Here is a 27,354-nt window from a genome sequence, read left to right as displayed (position 1 = left end):
AGTTATGACATGAGTGGAATAGGCTACTGCCATAGAGAAATGGCTCCCTTATTTTCATAAATAAAAATGGGAACTCACACAATTATGAAAAAAAATAAAGAAAAAGCTAAATTTAGACAAAAATATTGTTCTCCAGTCAGATATGATTAGTTATCTGAAAGAGCTCTCTGTAGCTGTGTCAGATGTTTTGTGTGCATGCACTAATTTGGCTAGTGCAGTAAGGTGAAAGTTGCATTTTGTGCCATTGTGCAACCAGTGTACTCCCATTGCCAGGAATGACAGAACGTGTCCTGTTCCAGAAAAACATACTGCCTGTGTAGTTAAAATCCTCTTAATTTGGTACCATCCTGTAGCTTTTTTTAGTTTGTGATTAGCAGTTAAGTTCAGCTATTTGCCTGTCTGAGTGATTATCAGGTGCTCTTTTCAGTTTCTATTTAATCTTTGTCTCAGCCTTCAGAAGGTATTTGGTGATTGCTTAGTTCAACAAGCACTTTCTAGATGGCTTCTTACTACAAGCAGCAGGGTGATTTCAGCCAGAGAGCTTCTCTCAGTGCAGATGTGTTTCAGGGTGTTTTGAATACCTAACACAGTCAAGGTTAGTCTCTTATCTGAACATTAACAATATACATAGGCAGAAAACAGGGAGCAAGGAAGAAAAGATTCACTGCAGGAGAAAGCATTCTTTAATATACTTAAACACCTTCTCTGGTGTAAATATATACATGAATGTGGGTAATCTGTAAGATATGAAAATCTATTTTTATCTAGTTAAATATTTTTTATGTAGATATGTGTATAATGCAACCTAAGCTCACTTCAAGCATCATCCTCCTTATCTGCCTTTGAAGCCAAAATGAAGTAATTTTAATGTAAGATGCCAGAAGCATAGCTATTTGGAGCAGGAAAAAGCAAGTGTGACAGGATTACTGGGTAACTATTTTCCACTCTGATCCTGTAAGAGGGAAAGAAAAAGGAGAAAACAAAAACAGCTTAACTCACCAAAAATCAAACCACTGCATTGCCCTCTTAGCCACTGAGTGTTTTGGGATGAAACACAGAAGATTACATCAGTACAATAAAAACTCCCTCTATCATAAACTGTACACTATTCAAAAAATAACCCCAAAACCCCAATGAAACAAAAGAAAAACCCACCAAAGAACCCGCAGATTTACCCCAGCATCAGAGGCAGTAGAAGTTAGAACAGGTAGAGGTGTAGAGTATGGGAAGGGAGAGGGAAGGGTTAAAGGCATTATCGCAGCCATTAGAAGGAAAAGTTGTAGCAATACAAGCACACTAGACTTCTCTTTTTCCCCCTGCTCCCCCTCCTTTTCTTTCCCCTACTCCTCTCTTCCCAAGCTGGATCAGTGTGTAGGGAGGGCAGTCATCACACCATCCTGAGCAGCAAGAGCTGACATTGGACGAAGCTGCCAGGTAGCTGAAAAAAGGCACAGAAGGCAGCTGATACCCACTTTTCAACGGTTTGTGGTTTTTTTTTTTTAGTCTGTATCTGGACTTCAAGCAACACAGCGCCCGAGACAGCTCATCTGAACCACACTGTATTGCAATACTCGCTCTTCTCAAAGAAAAAGACTCCACTGAGCAGCAGAATGCTGTCAGTGTTGCAGCCAGGGCTACAATACAGAGCTTTTTTGTAACACTGAAAATTTCTTTCTGTTCAGATATTTGAAATATATATATACACTTATATATCAGTTCTTTCTTTTTTGAGGACACCTTTGGCTTGTTTTGTTGTTTGTTTTTTTTTTGTTTTTTTTTTTTTTTTACCCTGATGTGACTTCTTCATTTTGGAATGATGGGGATCTTTCTAGCTTATATTGGATTCATTTTCTTTTCAGTTATGTATATTCAACAAGGATTTTCTACCCAAGGTAAGATCACTTATTGTCAAATATGTGTGTGTCTGGTTTGCTATGCTAAAACAGTCTGAGAACAGGATTGGGGTGGGGAGGGGGGGGAGGAAAGGAAGACAGGGAAAAAGAAGGAAAACAACTAAAATGTGTAAGAGATGAGGACACCAGGTATCAGGTTTACATTTAGTTTGTACAGATAAAACTGTCTGTAAATAGGAAAAGAAATGAGAAGTTTCCCCAAAGTAGAAATATAAAAGGCTTCCTTTACTTAAGTGCAAAGAGGGAAATAACAGGCACCTTGCAGAGGAGTGAAGGGGTGCTGGGGAATGGACATGCATATGTTTGGGTTATGCATGTTGTTGTACAGGCATGTTTGCATACAATAACACCTACCCGTGCATGCATAATTGTTGCATTCAGACCAAATACCGGCTGGCTAAACCTACTGCTTCTCTTAAAATATTGCAGTCTCCTTCCGTGCTGCCTTCCCCTTCCTTTCTTATTATCCTGCAACCCTCAGTCAGACCTTCATTCCTATTCCGTGAATACGTGCTTTTTTACCACTCTCCCCCAAACAAACAAACAAACAAACCAAACAAGAAAAAAAAAGGGAGAAAAAGACAAAACCGACTTCTTTGAATACCTCCCCCACTCCCGTCGGCTCCTTCCCTCCCTCTCCGCTGAAAGGCGCGCCTTGCATTTCAAGCAGCCCCGGCGCTGCAGGAGCCGGTTTTTCGGGACCCCGAGGCTGCGGCGCCGCCGTCAGCACCATGGACAGATCAAGTCCGCTTCCCGCTGCCCCCTCCTGCTCCTGTGCCTGCTGCCCCCTCCCACCGCCCCTGCCCGCCGCCCGCTGCTCGCCCTCCCCTGCCCGCAGCTCCCCGAGGCTTTGCGCTTGGCGGTGCCACCGGGGGGATGCCGGCAGTGTTCCCCTCCGTGTCCCAACGCCGCTCACACGTACTGACCAGGAGGGGACAGAGGGAGCAAATCGGAAAAAAACCCAGAACAAACTTACTATCCCCGAACGCACAAAATGCACGGTCCTTTTGGCAGTTTAAGTCCGTGACTAGCAATGGCTGGCTGGTGGGGGTGGGGGTCAGAAAAAAGGGCACCGTGAAATATAAAGCTAGCAGCTTTGAATATGTTGCCAGGCACAAATGTAAGGGGAAAGAGAAGTAACACTGGTTACCAAATTATCCCACCAATTCCAGGTTGGCTAGGAAGACTATTAAGAGAGGGGAAGAGGGGAGGAGACAATGAGCAATATTTCTTTCGCATCACATTTCCTTCAGATCATAATATGCTTTAGTCAATCTGTAGCAATTCATAACAGAAAGCGACATTGCAGAGTCTTTCCAAATTTACCTCTTCTTGAAACACAGCATTTATTTATTAGATTGTTTGTCTGCAATCCCCCTCACTTGACCATCATGATTCACTATGTTGCACAATTTTAAAGTGAGTGATAGGAAGGATGAGAAGGAAGTAAAGACAGAGACTTAAAGAATTACTGATGTCTTGGACAACGTCTATCAGCACTAGCTTTTATACCTAGCAGTGGTAAACTGAAATGGGTAGATCCTGTTTGTTGAAAGACTGAGATAAAAATATGAAGGTTAATTCTAGAAAGTGTCTGCTGGGACTGAGAAACAGAAGGTGAATTGATTTTTGGTCTGATTATGCAAGCAGAGGTTCTCAGAATCTAAGTAACTAAGTCAGGTAAACCCTTTGGAAAGGACATTTGACGAGTGATTGTAACACTCACTCAGAAGAGTACCCAGAGGTGCCTGTGCCAACAGCTGCTTCAGCTGGCTGTGGAACATTTAATAATTCACAGGACTACAAAATATAGTAAATCAGTCTGATTTTTTTCACTCTTCTAAAGTGGTCTTGTACAAAATCCCTCAGTGAGTCTGATGAAATTCTGCATTCTGCCCAAGGGTATTCGGACCTAATTATGTGAAACTTCACCAGCTTGTGGGAGCAAGCTGGGGGATCTATAGCATTTCCCATGAGCAGAATTGAGAGTGTAAAGAAGGTGGATTTGCGCATAAGAGAGGAAAAACATACCTGGGTGTGAGAAAAAACAGAGGAGATAATGTGTGGGTAATGTGTGGGAAACTCGGGGGGGGGGGGAATTATAAGAGTGGGAATAAGAAAACAGTTAATTTAAAAAGAGGGGTATGGGGGAATAAAAACGTAAAAAAGACAACACAAGAAGCAGAGCGTAAATGATTAGTAGGTAGCAACATGTTATGCATTTATTTTACAGCAAAATTCACAGAGTTTCCCCGAAATGTCACGGCCACTGAAGGGCAGAATGTGGAGATGTCTTGTGCTTTCCAAAGTGGCTCTACTTCGGTGTACCTTGAAATCCAGTGGTGGTTTCTGCGGGCAGCTGAGGACCAAGAGGCTGGAGCTGAGGTGACAGGCACTCAGGTACTGATCCTCTGCCATGGGGACCCAAAACCATCTGGAGAATGCTGCAGAAAGGATGGGGAGGAAAGAGGAGAAGGAAAGAAGAGAAGAGCAGAGGGAAGGCTCTGAATCTTCCTAGGGATTTAATTTTGACTATAAAATAATAGAGCAGGAACCTGAAGACAAAAATGCCCACCTCAGGGGATAGTGCCTTTGGTGCCTAACACTTCATGATGCAGCTAGGGCTGTTCACAAAACCACACGGATTTGCCAAAGTCTATTTCCCCACATGCCTGCCTATCTATCTATCTATCTATCTATCTATCTATCTATCTATCTATCTATCTATCTATTGTTGCTTTTCCCTATTTAATTTTCCCTTGGAAAGCAGATGTTCCAAGATAGCTCCTTGTGGGAATTTTGTATTTCCCATGTGACGAGATCCTACACGTGCCTTTCAATGTCCAGCTAGCGCAGTCGAGTTGGCAGCCCTAACTCCGTATGCAGCTGCCACAGGAGGGCACACGCAGAAGGGGGAGGGGGAGGCAGGGGGGAACCAATGCCCCTAAAGAAGTAAAACCCCAAAATCAGTCAACAGCGTGATTTCATCCTTCTGAGCGGAACAGGAAGGGCCATGTCCACTCACACTGCCATCCAGGGATGCTCGTCCCTATGGCCGATGGTATCTCCTTACCGGGCTCGGCAAAAGACTCCCAATTCCAGGCGGGAGGGCGGAGGGTCCTCTGGTAGGCGCCCCTCGGCCGCCAGTGCCGGCTGTGCCCGGCTATGCCCGTCTGTTCGCCAGTTGTGCCCAGCTGTTACCCGGCTGTGCCCGACTGCTACCCGGCTATGCCCGGCTGTGCCTGGCTATGCCCGGCTGCTCCCCGGTTGTGGCCGGCTGTTACCCGGCTGTGCCCGGTTGTGCCCGGCTACGCTCGGCTGTTCCCCGGCTGTTCCCGGCGCGGCCCGTAGGTGGCAGGCGCGGTGCGCGGCTGCGCGGGCTCCGCGGCGGGGCGGGAGCGGGGCGCGGAGCGGGGCCGGGGCCGGGGCCGGGGCCGGGGCCGGGGCCGGGGCCGGGGCCGGGGCCAGGGCCGGAGACCCACGGCGGCGCTACTTTCCCTGCAGGTGGAGCTCCTGCCCGAGCGGGACCTGGACAGCGACGGCACAAAGATCAGCGTAAGTGTCGCCGCAGGGCGTGGGCACTCCCCGCCGGCCGGGGGTCCCTTCCCCAGTCAGGGCCCACCCCGTCTCTGAGCTTCCAGTCTGGTTCTGCCTCGCATCTCCTCCCTATCCGCGCTGCAGACTGCGGGTGCTGGCAGCCCGCAGTTCAGCGGTTGGACTCGATCGTCTTAGAGGTCTTTTCCAGCCTAAATAGTTGATTCTATAGTTCTGTGACTACTTCCTTGCTGGTCCTGGCAGAAAATGTCAGGACAGCCTTTCCCCATGTAGCCCCCCACACCCATGGACATGGAGGCATCGACCATCCCGGCCGAGGCAAAGTCCATTGGCAGACCCTGTTTGTACCCTGTACCCTGTGCAGCCTGCACCCATCCTTGCATTTCTTTTCTGGGTAACTGCTGAGTCTAACTTAGCACACCAAGGTTGGTTTTAAGGCTGAAATTCGCCCGTGAAGCTGCACTTCCCATTAGTCGGGTGTGCAACTGCTTAAATGGGTGTTTTCTCAGGTCCATACCCGCTGGCAGAAAGCAAGCTCAGAAAGTCTTTGGACAAAACCTCCCCACTGGGAGCAATCAACTTCTGGCCACCGAGACTCTGTTTTACGAAAGTGAGATTCTAACACCAGAGTTACCAATCTGCTGCTTGGAGACTAAGCCAGAATCTTATCTCAACAGATTTATAAAGCAGCGTTGCTCCATTTCCCCTCCAGCTGTTCCCTACAGGGAGAGGATGCCTTCCACAGCCGACTCGTGTCCTGAGTCAGGCACAGCCAAAAGGCTGCTTCTGATCTCAGAATAGGTCAGATCCTCCTCCCTCAGCATCCCAAGAAATGTGTGGTGGTGGGATGATGTGTGGGTGCTCACTGCAGTGGAAAGACACAGACACTTAGCAGATACTGCAGCATGAATGTTCCCTTTGAGCCCAGAGGGGTTTTCCCTTTCTCTGACACAATCGCTTTGGAAGTGCTTTTTAGCTGCAGACAAGACTTTAAGTACTAACAAAGCTTAAAACAGCAACAAATAAAGGGGAATAATTTCTGACAAATCCTTTACTCTGCTGTTTTTTGATGTCTACAAATAGCAAACCAAATAATTGCAACAGGTCAAAGTGCACCTAAGTATAGCTGAAGAGTCTAAATGAGAAGTCAGGTGTGCTGTGTTCAGCACAATACATATTCTAGCCATACTTATATTTTCTGTGTTACTTCTCACCATTGACTAGAAACAATTTATGACATGGACCATATCTTCAGTTGCATTTGTAGACTGTCTTAGAAATGAGGCTCACATGTGGTCCTTGGATACTATTCCATTAAACATAGGGCTAGCAGATAATTCGTTCCTTTTCAATAATGGCTCATTTGAAATCCCTGAAATAATCCATAAGAACTGAGACACAATATAGACTGTAAAGCTTATCTGATCTTTGAAGTTACAAACCTCCTTCATTATGTATAATAATAATTAATGAGAAGGTATTTACAGTGCTCCTATAAGTTTGCATAAAACATTTATATTTGTAATAAAAATAGTCAACATTATGTAGATGTCTACTTTTTGCAAATGTAGCCTATTTTTTTTTGAAGGCATACACAGATCCATTAGTACTAATGTAAATCATCATCATGAAGAGAAAACTGAAGTACATTTAATAAATATTTTAAGAAATGGTAGATGTGTGCTGAAATACACCATTTCTATCTGTTCTAAATGATAAAGCAGCATGAACTGAAAACATGCATATGTGTTGCCTGCAACAATTTCTAAATTTCAAATGCGAAAGTCGAAAACAATTCTGTTTCTCACCAGGGCTATGCAGCTCTGTTAACTTTGTGGCTATTGTGTAGGAAGAAATGAAGGCACAATATGACCTACCAATCTTCTTTCCATTCATATGAATCTTCTTTAATCATTTTTCTGGACATGAATTGTTCAGTAAAGATATATTATTATTGAATATGATTTGAATAACTATCCAGCACTTTCTATGCAATATGCCTGTAATATGTAAATGTATGTAATCCATGTTTTTCATGTATAAATTCAGAGCTGGGTACAACACAACAGGCTATAAAGTCCATCCAGTACCTTAAAGCAATGACAAATTTTCAAGTATTACTTTACAATTTATCAAGAAGGCAGAATAGGTGCCTTGCCAACACTGGTTAATACAGTATGCCAAGCTATCAGAAGCACTATATTGTACAATCCCCAAAAATGTATGTCTAGCTTCAATCTAGCAGTCCTCTGTTTTTGTGATCTACCATGTATTCATCATCTTGATGTGTCCTTATTGGCTGTCATTGATACAACACAAAGCAACCTTTGCATTCAGGTTATGTAATGGTGGAAGTAAACCAGGTTCAGAAGTTCTTCAAAGCTGAAGATTTATATCCCACTGAATACCTTTTAACTGGCTTCCTGTGAGGCAACAGATACCAATTCAGATAGAGAGTAATAGGAAATTAATTAAATATAAATTCTCTAAAGCGATGAACATACAGAAAGGAATCTGTGTTAAGTTTTCTCAAAGCATATTAATACATATCACACATTTCTGGTTTTTAATTTACTCGTATGCTTTAATTATCTGAAATAAAAATATGCTGCCCTCAGATATTAGAAATAGTTAAAAATAAATCAGGAGTCTTTTTTTAACTGACGCCTCTTAAAACAGTTCTGAATATGTGCTTCTAACAAGTACACAGATAAACAAGACAAAAGAAACAACCTGACATAATATGTCTTGTTATCATTAACAGAAAAAAATACCAAATGTTTAGACACACTTGAAGGAGGAAAACTGAATGTAAAATATAGTTTCAATGTAGTGAAGAGTACAAGCTAATCTAATAAATAGGTATTAACATAGTTTAAATCTTGGTGAGTATCTCCAACAAAATTGTTAATGTACTAGTTCAGAAACTGAATTATTCAATAAAGTCAACTAACTGGAAAGTTTTAACCAATGAAGTGCACAGATACTAGGTTTACATAAGAAAGCTCATTAAGAATGTTCATGATCTTAAGCAATTAATTGGAATGAATATGGTAGTTTGGGGTTTTTCCTTGAGGCTAATTAGATTTCAGAGCAAACCATCTAAGCAGATTTGGAAAGATGTCAGGCATCCTCATAGATACAATTAGCCATACTCATCCTTGATGTTACTTCCCTGCAGTAAGCACAATCACACCATTGAGTAAATTGGTGCTATGTCCATAAAGTTTTTCCTAATAAAGAATTTATGTTTTTTTCTTTTTTCTTTTGTTTGTTTTCTTTTTGTTTGCTTGTTTGTTTGTTTGGTTTGTGGTTTTTTTTTTCACCTGGAAAATTTGCAGACAGTGAAAGTACAAGGGAATGACATCTCCCACAAGCTGCAGATTTCAAAAGTGAGGAAAAAGGATGAAGGCTTGTATGAGTGCAGGGTGACCGATGCCAACTATGGAGACCTTCAGGAGTACAAGGCCCAGGCATTTCTCAAAGTCAATGCTAATAGCCACTCTCGGCGAATGCAAGCCTTTGAGGCATCCCCAATGTGGTTGCAAGACATGAAACCTCGTAAAAACATCTCAGCAGCTGTCCCAAGTAGCATCCATAATTCTGCCAATCAGCGTGTACGTGCCACCTCCAGTCCTGAAGCAGCAGCCAAAATCCCCAAACAAAGTCCACAATCAGGTATGGTAAAGCATTTTGAGCTTTCATTTGATTGCTTAACAGCGTGTAAAAGGAGGCTAAACCATAAGGTAACCAGGAATTGTGACTAGGAAGAATATGGTGCTCGTTTGTTCCTCCTTCTCTCTGGTTCTATTCTTCCTGCTATCTCTTTACTTCATAAAATCTGAAGAATAAATTTTTGAGCAGAAGAAGCAAAAAACTTTAAACTTCTATACTTGAATTTTATCTCTACCAGTTTTACCCACCTAAGACTAGGTCTCAAATCAAAGCTTAGTTTTCCCTGTAGTGCGTATGGAGAGACAGGGGCATGTAAGCAAATGACTCATTTTAAGATGCCTGTGCATGATAAATTAAATAAAACACTCATCCAGATGTGTTTTCCTCCTAAGTTATTTTACACCAGTCACCTTATATCTTCAACATTTGTTAAATTAATTTACTTTTGCTGTCAATACTATTTTCATAGGGAACTTGACTTCGAAATCTAAACAGAACTTAGATACACCAGATAGTTTCTCTGTTGTGTAGGCTTTAGAAAGACCATGGGTGTGTCACAGAATGTGTGTTTGTCATCTTCAGATGCTTGATCATTGGCTTTGAATCAAGGGTTAAAATGGCAGTTCCTCCATTGTCTGTCATGTAGAAATTAACATTTTATACATTTTATTGGCGGGATTTTGTTCAGCACTGCATACATAACCTATAAACAATATCAGTCTTCATTTTCTACATTGATACTGTAAAATTCACAGTTATGCAAAGGTACATGAATATACAGGAAGTGCAGTTCTATATGAAGGCAATAGAGAAATGGACAAGATAAAAATGGAGATATTGTAAATTATTAAATATCCTCTGGAAAACAAACAGCAAGTTTAAGGGTTTCTGAGTTATTTCTATTTATACCAAGGGCCAATGTAAGGCACAAAATCACAACCTACCAATGGAAGCTAATTAACTCTGATGCATCATTTTTCTGCTAGTATGTTGTTAAATCAAAAACTGTGAATACAACAAATTCCATTGCACACCTATTGTGAAATCACTTCAAAATTACAGTCAAGAAAACCTAGAAAGACTTTTTTATAAGGAAAATGCATTTCCTTACAGATTGGAACAATATGATTATTAATATAAAAATTTTTATTGCTGTTAAAAAAGGTGATGTGTATACTATCATTATTTTAACTCTGTATACACTTTTTAAAACTTATATAAGTTACATTCAGTTTTCTTTCCCTGAAATGGAGCTGCTACTTTCATTTTTAAGCTCTTCCAAAAATACTTAAGCTGTTAGAAGAAAATAAATATTTAACTTGATCTAAAACCACCATTTTACAATGGCTTTCCTATCAGGTAAAGGTATATAATTCTTATTTTCCCTTGGACTCATACATTTCCCCATAAAGGGAAAACTCTGCTTTCTATTCCATCCTACATGAAATTAATTTAAAAAATCCAAAGTTTAGGAAATATGTAGCAACAGACTATACTGCATTGCAGCTGAAGTGTGCACAAAACAGCTAATCCACTCAATCATTTTGTATATATAATTTACTCTATAGTATTGCTTATGTCCTTAGTCCAAGCTTATGTCCTTAGTCTGATTACTTGACATTTCTTATTTGAGACCTTACAGGTTATTATATTAAAAGATCTCTGTTAAAAAAAAAATCTCTAATTTTTTAGTTGAGCAAAAATTAATGTGGATCAAGTACAGACAATCCTAATGAAAAATAATTTAAAAATTGAACAAATAAAACATAGTTTAGTTTTTTTAGATAATTTTTTATGACAAAACACAGACAAATACTGCATTCATCAGAGGTGCAGCTTATATTCTGAAGAAATAAAAGTGTATCAGGAATCACTTGTATGCTTAATTTGAATTTAGTGGTCACTTGTACACAAATAATTGGTGACATTTTTGACATCAGATTTTAAACATCAGTTCAACTGTTGAGAACCAAGCTTTTCTTTTCTTTACTTGAAAATATCTTGGCCTGGCTCTTCCAGCTGTGGTGAGATTTGGATTTTCATTCCATTTTACAGTTGTTCTACAGTAATAGAAATACCCACAGAAACATAAGGAAATGGGGAGTTTTAGCTTTATCTAACTTGGAAGAGCAGCTTCAGCTGAGGGATATGTCAGTCATGAGACCTCAAAGAAAGCAGAAATGAGGTGTCATAGAAGTTAATAGTCTTTTTATGATACAGAATCAACACAGCCTGCTTACTTTATCAAACGAGAAAGTCTTCCCCTCTTTAACATCATGCTAACCATGTTTATGCATGCTCAAGACTGCTGTGTGATTATATTATATGTAAGCAATGTATCCATCCAGCCTAGAACTTAGAAAAACGTTTGTATGATACAAATGTATCATAATTAAGTACATATTTCTACTTGAAAGACATACAGGTTGTGATGTTTGTTCACGTTGAGTAAAACATTGACTTCAGCACCACTGCTTGAAGAGAAAAGTACTATTAACCACAGGTAATTTTATCAAATATTCTCCAGTATAGAGAGCTGGTATGTAGTTTTTGGCAAACAATAAATTTGACTGCTGTGCTCACAGATTATTGTGAAATACATTTACAACAATGGGAAACCTGACACTGTGGAATTATTTTGAATTCTCTATTCAGCTACTGCTGAAGAACTCAGCTAATAATATATGAAAAATTGACTATGAATATTTTGTCCCCAAAATTTAATTTTAAAAGGTAGATAACACTCTGCTCAACTCCTTTTATCCTGAAGTACACTGCAGAATTTTGTTTCTTTCTTAACAGTATATATATTACTATGTAGCTCTATAAAAGCATTTTATAGTCACTACCATTTTAAAACATCAGCACTTCCCAACTGAAAGATATTTCTGCTATTCTCTTACTTTGCTCAAAAGTAAGAATATCTGTGATAACTGTCATGGAACTATATAGCCACAGCTGACAAATTAAAGTGCTACAAAGCCCATTCAGTATTTTGCACTGCTCTGAAAAGCATTATGTGAGTGTGAAAAAAAAAAAAATTATTACTGTAAGCATAATGTAGATTCAATACAGGAAGAAATAGCTAATGAGAACACCTCCCACAGAGAGTATTCATATAATATAGTAAGAAGCACTAAATGACTATCTCAAAGTCAAAAAGTCAGGGAAGCAGAAGTCAAAGCCAACATAGCTTGACCCTTTCATTTTATAATTATGAGCTGCAGCAAATGAAGTAACCCATCACAGCTTAATAGGAATGAATAGTAATTTGACAGAGTAATCTGTATACATCCAAAAATGTCCTATGCAGGAGGAGTGAGATGCACTTCTTTTTCCCTGAATAATTCATAACAACCTATCTTTTTCCAAAGGTAAAAGTACAGAGTTATGAGAAAGCTTTGCAATTCTAAGGAATTAAATGGGGTCCAAGAGCTAAAATGAGTTCAGGTGAAAGGAATCCAAATAATCTCCAAACTGCAGCAAATGTCATTGTTTCATGGATACAAATCTAAAGTAACTCTACTGCCTGCATTCAAATCACTCAACATTTATAGCAACAAAACCAGCTGAAGAATTTGTTGTGCTGAGAACGAGTATATCCCCCAAGCTCTTCCTGTTCTGCCAATGCTCTGTTAAAGCACTCAAAGCCATTAGTTGCTTTTCAGACTCAAGAAGATCAGTCTCAGAGAATTATAAATGAAGGAGTGACAATTAGGTCAATTTTCTGCCTGCTTATATACAGACTCTGCACATTTCTAGCAACTTTTCATTCTTTCATGAAGTAACAAATTCATCTGTTCAGCTATCTACATGCCAGAACTTCTGTGATGATTGCAGAGTTCCAACAAGTGACTTGAAAAGGAACTCAAAGGAGAAGGTGGTTCTTACCTAGGCAGAATGACCTGGATTCCTGACATCATAAACCACACTGAGAAGCTTATCATCAGGCATGAATGCAAAACAAAGAGGATAAAAATTTTTCCTTCAGTCTGTTCATACTGATAAACTGAGAACATTACTTCCTGTCTCCATTTTTATCTACAGAATCAGGAAACTTTTATCATCAACCTATTTTAAGCACAAATTTTATGTCCAGTTTGGAATCTTTTAGGATATAAACCAGTTTCCATGCTGGGTTTTTTAATTATTTTTATTTTTTTACTATAAAAAAACCTATATTCTTTTATTATTTTTATTCTATTTATGTTCCATCTCCTCTCAAAGCAAAGGCACAAAATATCTGCTCTAGCTTCCACCAGGTGGAGGCCACAAGGTGACAGCCACCATTACTGCTTTCTTCCCTAAAAGAATCTTTGTCTTTCATAGTTACTGTTTTAGAAACTAAGTGCCCATAAGGTTGGGAGGCACCAACCATTACTGTGATTGTGGCATAGCAAAAAGTCAAGTCCTTTGGACTTCCTGAAAGCAAAAGCCCAGTAATGGTTTTGTTCTTGTTCTGAACATTATTCAGCTGTTCTAAGAAATACTTGCAAAAACACTATTCCAATTTACAGCTGTATAGACTGCAACCTCTTTTTTTACTTGAAATATACACTTTGATTCCCTCTTCATGAAAAGATGCTGCTCTACTTATTTTAGCTTCTCAAAATAATGGAATCAATTCAAACCATATTAGTTGATGTAGCCCTAATAACTAGTTAGCTCTTGACCTTGAAACTGTAAACATCTGAGAAATGCTAACATGCTCTGAATAAATTCATTGACAAAGCATCTTTACAGTAGCTAACCCACCACTCTGTTTTCTTAAGACCAGGATTTCCAATGCAAAATCAACTAAATAATGCCTTATGTTTCTTTTTAAAAACCCACATACTAATTTCTTATATGTGTGTACTTACTGAGAGAACAGAATGCATACAAGTACTTAAAATCCTGTTCCTAGTGCTTAGTTCACCTCTACCCAGAAACAAACTCGTTGTATCTGCAATTCTAACTCCTGTCACAAGCACATTACCTACTTTTTGTAACCATCCCTCATTGCCATTGCCAATCACCATAACTATACCACTGCCAATCTCTATTCATTTCTATCCCTCTTATAAAAACACGGGTTTGAGAATTAAGAGGAGAAAGCAATCACCAGCCACTACTTGTTCCTTTTTATTGTTCTACAAGTTTGAGCAGTTGTGCAATCCCCCATGCCCATACCAGACTAAGTACTTAGGTATGCCTCATTACAAAGATATTCTTTCTGAAATCAGAGATATTATTTTCAACCTTAGCTATGCCCATGGTTAATCACTAATATTAAGTCACATGAGAAAATAAAAATTCTAAAATTCTTCTAAAATTTCTTCAAACAATAATGGGATTTGTTGTTAAATATTTGACAGCATCACTGTAACTCATATTTCTGTAAAAATTATGGTATTTGCATGCTGCATTAGGTATTTTTCTATTATGAAGCCAGTAATGAAATAGTGAGAAAAGACACAGTTGAAACTAAATGTATAAAGTCTAAGAAAATAATTCTGCCCTTTACCCATCTCCATTGTAGTTTATATAATGCACATGTACTGAGATCTTTCCTATTCTTTCAGTAGCATTGCCAGTGTGTTTCACACTCTGTCATTGCTACATATGCACTTAATCATATGTCTTCCTTTCTTTTAGCTGTTTAAAAAGAAACCTTTCAGACTAACCTCACATTTAGAACATACAAGAATCTGGTAGGAGATCACTCCAGAGCTCCTAGAGTAGCAGAATCACAGTAGTTCTGTTCTACATGCCTGATACAACTTTCTTTTGTAAATATCATTAGACATATTGCAGGTGGGCACATATTCAGTAAACAAAGAAAAGAAAATAAAGGAAGAAGAGAAAAAAAAAGGGTGGGAGGGAAGCTGTATATGATTTGTTTGTCAGCTCACTCAAATTGCTTTTCATTGCTTCACAATCAGACAGATTGCACTGGGTCATCAGAGATTGCAACATATGTGACAGGGCCTGCTCTTGAAATAACTGAAGGGATTTCCTTGCTTCAGAACACAACCCTTTTAATACTTGACAGATATACAGCAAAGCAGAGGACATTTTTGCTTTTTTCAGATGAGAAGCAGGAAGTTTCCCATCTCTGGTGCCCTACTTCTTTATGAAAACCCTTTGCATCACATAAAATGAGAAGGAATGGGTGCAATTATCTGCTGGCTAAAATGGATACAACTCTGCTGAAGTCTAAAGGATATCATTCATCTAAAATAGCAAAAAAAAAATGGCTAAAGGATAAGGATGAAGATGAATTCTCTTCTACTCATAATGTGAGAGTGAATTATGAGAAGAATTGAAGCTTTGCTCTGATTGTACCACCTGAAAAAGTTTAGGACAGTGAAGGTTTCTGGGAACTGAATGAAGGGAAGGAAAACACCTGAAAACTGCTCTTTTCAGCTCACAGATTCAGGGGGAGAGGGCATTCTTGATGGTGGGTTTTGTTGCTTCACTTTTTTTCTGTGTTCTTTTTCTTCACTTTTGATAAACTTTTTTTCTAGTGTTTCTCTTTGAAACCTTAGCCTAGGCTAGCTAGAAAGCTCAACAATTTCAGTATCTTCTTATTTCCTAGAGAGGGATTTTATATTGGATTAAATAATTTAAAAGCTTCAAAGATATTCCAGAGACTGTTACTATATTTACACTACAGTAATAATCAATTAATTCTTCTTTGTTGATGATAAAGCTGGATGATATTTGAAGAGCAACTAATGATCTTGTTGCCTACCTTGAGGAGAGAAGACTCCAAACTCAATTTTTTCCTATCATAAGGAAGTTGCCACTGTACTTTTTGGCAGTGCAGATTGTTATCCTGTCTGTGTGTGGGTGTTCTAGTCAGATCCATCTCACTGAAATTTGTTCCCTCATCTACTCATGAATGCTGTCTTGGAAAAAAGCTGCCTAATTTTCTGTGACTAAAAATGTGAAAGTTGCACAGCCTCATTTACAGTGGTTCAAACATTCAATCTGTGTGTTCATCAACCAACAAAAATACAAAGAAAAAATCTGGATGCTACTTCTGCTGCCATTCCTATTTCTACTGCTGTTATTACCTCAGCTGCTGTTGTTTCCTTTGACACCGACTGAGGATTTTGGCCACCAAATCACAGCCACAGGGCTATAAGGATTATAATTATAAAAATGACTTCAAAAGACTACAGAAGACAGTGTATCCATCTCCAGTTCATTCTTTGCCACTGAAAGAAAGAGTTCAAAAGACAAGATATTTTGTCAAGGAGCAACAATAAATCAATCATGAAGCTAAGAACTAGCAGTAGATCTCATTCAGAGGGTAATGGGGCAAAATGGGTAAGAGCTATGCATTCAGAGGGTGCAAGGCCCTTTAGTAGAATTATGATGTTAGTTAATATGACTACATAGGTTTGTGCTTGTATGAAATTTCTATCAAAATAACAGGTCAGTTACCTATTTTGAACTTTTCTGAATTATTACCACACATTCAATATTTACCACTCAGTGACCATCTTTTACCTGAAGAGTCTTCTGATTAATGACATTTCATGCTTATGACTGATCCCTCATATCAGATGTATTTGGCACAAATACTTTGAGTTTCATTCTCACAATCCACAATTTTCAAGCTAGTGTACTGTGTTTGTATGGGTGTTTTTTTTGTTTTTTTCAATCCTTTTTTAATTTTTTTCCAAAACAGAAATAACAAGGGTAAAGGCTTTGGATTGTGAGCACCGATTTAGCTCTAGCAGTTTAAAATGTTGCCACACAAAGTATATGTCTTTTCCAATAAGAAGTTATTGCCCCAAAACTGGATGGCAAGGGGAAATAGGTGTCCACTGCTCAGCTTTCCTAGTTCGCAGGGTCGAGCCTCTCTGTTGTCATAAAGTTATCTATGGCAGCTGATAAACTAAAACAGAACTCTTATAATAAAAATAAGTGAAGAGATGGCATGGGGTTTGCTTATATCACTTCTACTACTGGGGATTTAATTTCCATAAGAGGGGGAGGCAGAGAGATGGAGCCACTATCATCTTAAACTGCTCCAGCTAAACCCATTAAAAACTCGTGAGTCATAGCTCTTAGATAGAAGCACCTTCTGTTAGTCATAGACATTGTTCTAATCCCTGTAACAACTGCATTATTCACCCGGCAAACAAAGGATCAGAGGAATGGTCCCTGCCTAAAAACACTTACCATCTAGGAATCAGAAGAAAACACACTCATCTAGTGGAAACATAGCTGAATTCCATGAAAATAGCTCTTATATAAATGATGTAAACAGAAGGAGACTGGATTGACTGTATGTCAAATATAAGCCTAAGTGTCAGGTGTGAAAAATGAGAAAAGGGGGACTGCATGTCACATATTGAAGTATTTACCAAAAAAAATCATAATTTTTATTCACTCTGTGTTATAATGCCCTCTTTGTATATGTTTTTCATGACAGAGCTGTTGAAGATGACAGTGTAATATTAAGTATCAACCAACTAAATTTTCTTTCCACTAGATGAAAGAATTAACAAGATACAAAAGCAAAGGGGTAAAAAGACACATGCTATTCTCTTTTTCTTCAAATAAAAGTCCTGTTGTAGCTTTATGGTATCTTTCAAAAATGGCTCCATTAAATTAAATTTGGCATATATGAAATATACACACATTTATATACACATTACAAAATGCTGAGCAGTTTTTGCTGGAGTCATGTTTAGTTACAATAAGCACAAGCTGGCTACTAAAAAAATAGTCAATTCAAGCATTTTGTTAACAGCCTAAATTCCACCTTCATTCAGTATAGGGCATAATGATATGAAAGTAGAGGATCAAGATGAGTTACCACAGAGCAGTCAGAAAAAAAACCTGCATTTGCTTTGGAATCAGCGATTTCATACAGATAAATACAAATGCACCAGTTTATATTTTTTTTCTGTCACACTTAAAAAAAGGTCTAAGATATTTTTTATCCATGGTTTTGAGAGATAGGATGAAAGAGAAGAATGAGAGGGAAAAGTGCCCATCGCTGATAAGAGCAGTCAACAAACCTACTGCTGGTTGTTCTGAAACAAGACCAATTATCAATTGTACTTGGTTAAGCTTGCACATTCCCGCCCCCCCCCCCACCTCTGCTTTGAACTTAGTGCAACAGGCATTGTTTCCTGGACTGCTTCTCACAGGAGTTTTATTTAAATAGCTAACACTTACATTTCACAGACTATATGCAAATACCTCTTTTAGCGACCATTTTCCCAAAAAGTACTCTATCACTGAAGTAGAAACAGCTGAAGTCAATGCACTACTTACACATGTGAAAAAATATTTTAAAACTTTGCAAGTTTTAAAACCAGCTAAAGGAAGGAAGATAATTAGGATGTCTGCTACAAATGGCTGATGTTTGGACATTTGTGACAGTAGGCAGAATGACATTCTCCTGAGAAAGTCAGGGAAGGTAGAGAAATTGACTAAGTCAAATACACTATCCAGTTAATCTTTCTGAAAAGCTGTGTTTAAACTCAAGTCACTTTTGGCTATTTTCATCAGAAAAGTACAAACATCTATAAATGTTGATGAACTACTCGTTTTAATTATATGTTTAAAGGTCTCACACCTCCCTCCTTTCTGTTCAAGAGAAAGGGATGACAGCTTTGAATCATTTTGGTGATCTCATTTTCATCTTTGACAAAGACATTAGAGATTCTCTTAGCTTTTTCATAGTGCATGATGGCCCAATTAGGAAGCCTGACTCTACTCATGAGGCTAAAGAATGAGATATGAACAAGAGCACTTTTTTAAGAATTAAACAGGGAATGATGACTCTCAGATATGTTCTAGTAGAAAGACAAAAATGACAAGAATTAAATTTTTCTCTAGGTAGGAGTTAATGTCAGGAATGATGTAGAAAGTGATCCGAATGTAAAATTCTAGGTTATTTCACACCAGTATACACTTAATTTTACTTCTGTCCATCTTGGCATTGTGAAAATGCAGAAGTCATTCAAAGTCCCATTCCTATTTCTTTCCCCTTTCATACTGCAATCTGTTGTCCTTTTATTGTTTTACTATGGCTTGTTTTGTACCTCTGCCTGAAGCCAAGTATCATTTTTCCTACATGCTACCAGTATTTGAAGTCTCCTAGTATTTTTCTCTTCCATGTATTTCCATCTCAAGTTTGCATTAGGACCTGGGGTGTAGCTGGCAGCAGTGTAAAGGCTGTGATTTCCCTTAGCCCACAAAGGGCTCCAGAAGTTATTGTGGCTCAGATTTCTGGAAGAACTCTCTCCTCTGATTAGGGTTGGAAAGTTGTAACTTTTTTTGCCCCATTACAAGACTGAACACCTCTGGGTGCCTTACCTAGTAAAAGCTAAGGATTAAGAATCCATCTAGAATCCCATCTCTCTCATCTCCTCTTCTGGGCATCATTAGCAGAAAATGAATAGACATCAGATCATAGAACAGAGCTACATGCTGAATGCAAAGTCTAAGTAGACTTCAGGAAAATTCAGTACATAACCTGTTCTAAATATCTTCTGTTGTGTGAGACAAATTCATTTGCCCTCTGCAGTATGTGATGAACAAATCACACTCTTTTAAGCTGATTTCTGCACAGCTAATGGAGAAAGATGGAGTAAAAGCCTAAGCAAAAGGGTCTTCATTGAATGTATTGAATGATACTGTTCATCTTCATTCAGCCACTCAGTTCTCCAATATCAAACACAGATGATTGAGCCCTAAAACACAGTTGAGAAGTCATTCCCCCAGAGAGTGGAAGGGGGATTTTACATTTGTGGATAAGAAAATTTCTTTGTGAATGAGTATATTTATCCCATCACTATAGAAAAGATACACACAATTGTGATTTATGCAATTCAGAAGAATAAGAATGATAGCAATTGGTAGGCCAGAGGGGAAGAATCTATTTATTGAAAACCTGTGTGGGACATACTCAAATAAAATTTCAAATGAAATCAGCCATACTTGGTTTTACCTTTCTTTATGGAAATAAAATTGCAAATATCCTCCAGGTAATCTTATAGTTCATTTATGTCCCCAGTAAAATTAAGGCAGGTATCACATGAACTTTTACTTACTCATGAATTTTTATTTACTTTGCATGTAAATAATGCAAAATTATGATTTCATGTGGTTTCAACTGGGGCTGACAAGAAGAATATTTCAAACCTAACAGTATAAAGCAAAGCTATATGTTGCAAAACCAGGCACATAAAGATAGAAAACCTTGGCACAAATTCCTGAAAAATGAACTTTAAAGGTTTCAACACCTATGCAATTTCAGAAATCAGTAGAAAACAAAATTAACTCATACCCAGCACAGCCCAAATATAAGTCTTTGAAATATATGTATTTTGGCCTAATGTAATACATACAGAGAATCTGGGATGAACTTTTTTGTGACTGGCTGTATTTCTCCTGTACTGGTCAGCACAAAGTCAGAACTCTACAAAGGCATTACTCTTTCCTGTGATCAGTGGGTTACTACTTAAAGGAAACTCAAGGATACCTTAACTAGACTTGCATTTTTAGTAAAGTACTAAGGAAAAGCTGTTGAATTTTCACATTCCTTCTGTTACTTGTATGAGAATACACTGTGCATTGTACATGCAACTGTAAGAGACAATTTAAAGAGGCTCTGACAGGTATTGAGGCTCAGAATGCTGGACTCTTTCACATCCCAGAGAAATCCTAAACCTTAGTAAGCACAAGGAATGTCAAACTTGCTAAACTTCAATTCTGGCAGATGCAAACTGAGACCCAGGGTGGTGTACCATGTAAGGCACTCTTACAAGTAGAAGATGCTAAAATTTTAGTTCCTCAGGAAGCTGCTTTGTTTACAATTCAGTGTTTCATCTAGTTGTGAAAAATATATGGGCAAAATTATTCAACCATCCCTCCTTGCATCCCCAAATACCATGTATCAGACAAATTTTGTCTATTCAATATCTTGTGATGGCAAGGGATCATGCCTGATTGTATTCAGGCATGGAATGAGTAACTGCCTATTTGACCAGTTGCATTTTACTAAGACTTTATAATTTCCGGTGCTTAAGTGTTCTAAATTAAATTCATTAACAGAGCAAAATTGTTGTTTAGTTGTGGGGTTCATACACTATGAGCCTTGAAATACAAGAATTTGTGACAGAGACTTTTTTTTTAATTTTAAACACTAGAGTCACAATTATTTATCACCATTTTTTTCCTTTGTGTTCCTAACATTTAAGTAAATCATAAATTCAAATAAAACACAATTTCAAACATGACATGAACTAATCTTTCATGCTGTTACACAAAAACTTATCATCACATGTCTTTGGCAATATAGCATTTGTTTACAGGAGAAAGCTAAGTATTTCAGGGACATTTGCCCTTTTGGATATATGTTAGGAGCAGGAAATAAAAGATGACTAATGGGGATTTACATATCACAAGAAGAATTTAACTGGATCCCTGTAGCTGAAAGGCAAAACTGAGGGTGGTGAGAAAGTCTGACCCACACATCAAGCGGAATTTAACTAATAACATTGAAATAATACACACATATATTACATGACAGTTCTTCTTCTGACTGTTCTTGAGGATTACATAATTTCAGTCCAGCTCTATCCGGTGTTATTGACCTGCAATAAAATTTCTTTTCTCTCATTCTGTTAATTAGAAAACAATGCTTGAAATGGTGGGATAATGAGTAATCAGTTTAGCAAATCCTCAGCCAGATAGACAACTTTTAACTTACATTAGCATGCTCACAGTTCAGGTGATACTATTCAAGTACTAGTCAGAATGGTAGACTAAAAACACACCTGCATGGAAATCTGAATTTGGATACAGTCAAACTGAGTTTCTGATTTAAGCATCTTATGACTTCCAGATTCTAAATTGAAATGAAAATTTATTGATACTTTTTGTCACTTTTATAAGATGAAAAACAAAATAATAAATATGAGCAAAAATGACAGAAGAGAAAAAGGAAAAAAAAATAGGAAAAAGCTGCTTTCAGATTTATGTTCTTGTTCTTCTTTTGCAGCTTTCATTCTTGCAAAATCTTAACAAATACTAAGGTTCATGAAAGAAAAATACAATTCTTTCTCTCCAGAAAAGAAAAATGAAACCTGACTATGGTTAAACTTCAATTTTATTTCATAAAACATCACTGAAAAGATGAGAGCACACCTAATAGCCATATATGTCACTGTACATTCCAAGTCAATTTAATGTGGGCTGAGATATGACAGAAAGTTTCTCTGTTTGGATTAAACAGCATTTTGGAAACTATTAAAAGATCTAATAACTAGTTCCCAAAACCTTGCAGAGGACACTGTCTATTACAGTTTTTTCCAACAATCCAAATAGCCCCTTTCTTCACATACGAACTGAAATTGTTTGTTATTTCCCCTAATTTTTTCCAATATGTTCAGAGTTGCTTTAGCTTGCTGCATGTACTCTAATCTAAATCCCCTGCAAGATAAACAAACTTGCTGTTTAGAGAAGAACATGGATGTAGAACATGTGAAATGAATTGGAGGGAAGCGATGATTTATGCAGAAACTGATCATTATAAATAAAAAAGCTATGTGTATGCATTATATATTACCTCCTAATTTGGGACCTACAGATTGTCTTATTGAGAAAAGTGAAATGAAAACAAAAATCAGAGAATATTTGATCTGCAAATATGGTGCTGCTTTTCCCACTGTGACATATTTTAAGTTAAACTTATTTTACATCATATTTTTTCTCTTCTGCACATTACAGCTTTACAATTCTCAAATTGTAACATCATTAATTGTTATAAAACCTCTTAAAATACATTAATGACATTCTTCCAAGTTCCATTATATGTATTTTGTGCAGATGAGATGTATCTCCAAAGACCTCTTTAGAGCTGTATTGAGACATATTTCCTTGGTTCAATCAAGAAGAAAAAAGATTAAACGGAATAAAACAAGTAAAACTAATTCGATGCATCTAGAAATGATCTAACACTAACAAAGATTCTAACTAAGTTTTGCTAACCTCGTTAGGAAAAGAAAAGTCTTCGTAAAAATCTGTCAAATGACAGCTTTTTCAGAGAGAGAGAACAAAGTCATGCTGCAGTAAAACTAAAACCTGAAATTGAATTTTTGGGTTAAAGATCATAAATATTATTTGTGTGAGAACAACAGACAGGAAAAGGTTGCAGCAAGTTTGCTTGTGTATTTGCTTGTTTGTATTACAGAGGAAGTGTCCTGAGAAACGCAGCAAACTATGGGAGTGTAGCACAAGTTATGTTTTCAAACGGGCAAGAGAACAGTAGGCTTCCCGTGTCTTCTTTCAGTAGAAACTAAGCTCAAAGTTCCCTTGGACTTCTCTTGGAAAAACATTAGTAATGTCTTTTAGACAAGTTTTCATTTAAAAGTTAATATTTATTTAGCAATTCAGTTCACACATGTATAATTGAAATGTCATTATTGCTTAGAAGGTCTTATGCATGTGACAGAGGACTAAGAGTGTTTTATGGCAACCACTATATATGTAACATCTCACACCATATATTTACCAAAGCAAGCAGTGTTTATCTAAAATCTGTGATTTAGTTTAATCCCCATTTCAAGAAGGAAAACATTACAAAAGACAGGAACAGAAATAATTCTTGCTTCACTTACAATTAGCAGATACAGAGAACAGTGTTACATCTGAAAACTTTAAAAAAATGAGCACTTGCCTGGATTTCTTCTTGCTTTCATTCTGTATATTCCTTATGATAACATACATGTGCTTTTGGGGGCTCCAATGAAATCCATAATTTAGTTTACTATTAAGTTATTTACAGAAATATCTTATACATGATTAATATATTAAAAAACCCCAACAATTTATTACAGATCCATAATTATAATGGATTGCCATTGTTACTTTGTTATAGGACTGATGCATCTAACCATCAATAATATTTATCCTTTTCAAATATATGACACAATTATAAAATCTATTAATCATGCATCAACCTGTTATAATCTGAACTACTACTTACAGTGCTACCAAATCACATTTATAGTTTTGACCTCAAGTAATTAGTTTCAAATTCTGAATGTAATTCTAGATGATACAGGGAGTTATCAAGCACTGAGACATGGCATGTAAGACAACTAAATACTCATGCCCTTGGTGTATGAACATTTCAGTTTAATCAGTCTATCCCCAAATGGTTTTATTATGCTAGCATACTAAATATAAAGTCTTGGGTTTAGAAATAATTATATGGACCACTGTTTTCATAGCTTTTTAAAAAGAAAACAAAGTCTGGTATAATATAATTTCTAAAAAATAAATAGTCCAAACCTTTTGGCAGTCTGTTTCCCCCTTGTAAATAGTACAGCCATTTGCCTGTATCTCCTCTGGTTTACAAGAAAACACTCTTTAGTCACTAGATGACTTTTTGTTAGCAGTCAATGATGTGATGCTGGAAACGATTTTGTAAAGAACAGTCTGAGGTGGAAGGTGTTTGGCTTTGTTCCTCTTGGTTTATGGTTTCATTGGGTAATATTGTTTAAAAAGACAAGAAAAAAAAAAGGAAATCAAAACAAAGAAAACCTCCCTGGGACTGAAATACTTTGTATGTGTTGTTATTTGCAGTGCATGCCAAGACATTCATGGGCACCAGAGCCAACCTGGCGAGCTAATTAAATAAATAAATGTATATGTTTAAAACAGCCTTATAAGGAGCATTGGAAATCTGCAAGATGAGCGAATATCTTATAACTTCTTCCGCAGGTGCGAGGATAGCTACAAGCCATGGACTTTCTGTCCTGCTTCTTGTTTGTGGCTTTGTGAAGGGTGCTTTGCTTTAATCTAAAAGTGCTGACTTTTTCCAATATCACTTTCTCTTCTTAAAGCAAAGAGCAAATCGCCTGTAAAATCCACGGAGCGGACAGCAAAGTTGACCCTAACCTCCAACCACCACTCTGCACCCAATGTACTCTAAATCTCTACACAAGGAGCACCTTCTTCAGGAAGTACAAACAAAATTACTAAATAAATAAAATAAAATAAAATAAATATAAAAAAGAAGAGGATACCACATGTTTTCTTGATATATCTTATTTTCTTTGGCGTATCACTGATATTCTTTTTGAAGAGAACTGGTGTGATGTAATCAAGCATTTTGTAACAGCAAGACCTAGTTTCCTTTTCTTTCGGCAAGGAGAAGCCTCATCCTTGACTTCTCAGGGGTTGGCCTTCAAGTCTTCAGTATTACAGAATTAACCATGGATGACACTTGGTTTCCTATGCTGAAAGAACCGTTCCAGCCTGGGAGCAAAAATAGGCAAATAATGAAAAAAAACATAGTGATTTAACATAAATGGAATACACACAAACTTTATTAAAAGGCCTTTTTTTCTTTATTTTTTTTTTCTTTGCATGAGGAATAGGAAGGAGAAAATATATTCTACAAAGCAGCTCAGCAGATGAGGGGAAGTTGTTTCTGAAAAACATATGAGGCTGTTTTTCTTTCGAGATTTGTTTTTCTTTTTGCTTTTCAATATATTATCCTTTTCTCCCTTTGAGGTTTTTTTCCTGTCTTTCTGTTTATTTCTTGTTCAATGGTGGCAAGTACCAACTTAGGCCAACCCCTGATAACTATGTGGAGGTTTATATATATACATCCTGGTTTTTTTGTGTGTGCGTTCTATATTTCAGTGTGTTTTATCTAATTTTGCAACTCCTGTATATGCAAAACTAACTTAAATTCTGTAAATTGCTTAAAGTCTATGTGATATAACTTCAGAGTAGGCATACTTTGGTCCTCATGCAAGCCAGTTTTTAATATTATCTGTATGTTGTGCCACCAAGAAACATCTTTATTTCCTTTTTTGATAAAACACCACTTTTTAGTTTGTAATTCAGTAATTGTGTGGATTTTGTAATGCATATCTTCACTTTGACTGGTTTGACCTCCTTCAGCCCTCTGTTTACTCTGTAAATGCACATTAAAATTTGTTATGGTCTCTAGACAATGAATTATTTTAGTTTGTATGTTGTGTTGGAGTTCAGATGCTGAAAGCTCTTTGAACTTGTGATGTTTATAGAAGATGAAGTGATTCAATCACTAGAGACTGTAAAATGCAGGTATGCAGTCAAATACTGCACATAAAGGAAGGTTAGAAACAGAAAACAGACAAACTAGAACATGTCTTTAAGGATGTTCTTTTGGTAAAAAGTTATAGGAAAGTGAATTTATTACACTGGTAAATTATATTTGCATCACAGCTCCTTCTACATGGCCAAAGAAGTGTCTTTGAAAGTGGATTGTCATTACTCATTGATATTACTAATTAAAATACTTTCTGTCTGTGAACTGAATGTGAGAATTTTGCTGTTGAATGATGTAATATGTGTTACATGAATTACATTCATTAATGCAGGAAGCAAAAATTGCTACCATTTGCAGCTGCAATCAGGAAGGTTTTTTTCTTTTTCCCGTCATTCCACTGATGCTGAAAAATTCACACCCTTTCATTTATCAGCACAGACAATCGCATACACCACATGCTTATTATAATCTATTTATAGCAGCATTAAGTAGCTGCAGTGTGGTCAGCTGTGTGATTTCTCCTCACTTTGTAAGTACAGCAGAAGAAATTTTAAAAATATTTTTATTATCTCGCCAGTCTGTGTTCTACAGTCCTAACATTTTATTTCCAAATGCTTATAAGTCTGATGTCTTCTCCCATTACTTTCAAAAGATAAGGAACAAATTAAGGCAGAGAATTAACATTTTGTTAACCTAATGCTTCAGAAGAGGATAACATATTTGTGCAGATTTAATTTCCCATAAATTCTGTAGTATAAGCTTGACTGGGAGTATCCAGTCTTCTGTTTTAGACAAGTCTTAGCAGTAATAAAGAGCAGAAGTTCGGTATAATACAAACAAATCAGGGGTAACCATCAGGAGAAAAAGGTCAAAATTTCTTTTATTCCAACACAAAATTTACGACCCACTTGCAACGTTATAGATTGAGAAAGTTTTTCTCCATACTTACAATAGTTTATCAGAGTACTGACAAAGAAATTAAAAACTGTCCCCATTAAAATATTCTGAATCAAAGCCAGTATTTTGGATCAGAGAGGACACAAAGAGCAAAACAACTGTCAAGGGTCATAGCTTTTCTGACGTCTCGCTTTCTGGATACACCTGTGAAACCAAACTTTGAGAGTTCTGGAGAAAAAAATCTCCATT

At 37.4% G+C, this 27,354-nt stretch overlaps 1 protein-coding gene across 3 annotated transcripts; it reads left to right on the top strand.

Annotated features, from left to right (window-relative positions):
* The first annotated feature begins 1,547 nt into the window (after nt 1-1,547).
* VSTM2A (V-set and transmembrane domain containing 2A) lies at nt 1,548-26,393 on the top strand. 3 transcript variants are annotated; one of them, XM_005527829.2, is made up of 5 exons: nt 1,548-1,892; nt 4,147-4,313; nt 5,418-5,468; nt 8,810-9,146; nt 25,010-26,393. In XM_005527829.2, exons 1-5 carry the CDS (start codon nt 1,814-1,816, stop codon nt 25,096-25,098), a joined length of 723 nt encoding a protein of 240 aa, XP_005527886.1. In that variant the 5' UTR covers nt 1,548-1,813; the 3' UTR covers nt 25,099-26,393. The 3 variants fall into 3 exon arrangements, with proteins under 3 accessions (XP_005527886.1, XP_005527887.1, XP_087915659.1); XM_005527830.2 differs by having other exon boundaries at nt 24,888-25,143; XM_088059533.1 differs by lacking the exon at nt 25,010-26,393 and adding an exon at nt 24,750-24,869.
* Nucleotides 26,394-27,354: the final 961 nt, after the last annotated feature.

This window comes from Pseudopodoces humilis, chromosome 1, assembly GCF_049639895.1.
Source record: "Pseudopodoces humilis isolate 2021_Gansu_Grassland_sample_001 chromosome 1, ASM4963989v1, whole genome shotgun sequence".
Taxonomy (NCBI): domain Eukaryota; kingdom Metazoa; phylum Chordata; class Aves; order Passeriformes; family Paridae; genus Pseudopodoces; species Pseudopodoces humilis.
This window is presented reverse-complemented; position numbering and strand designations above follow the sequence as displayed.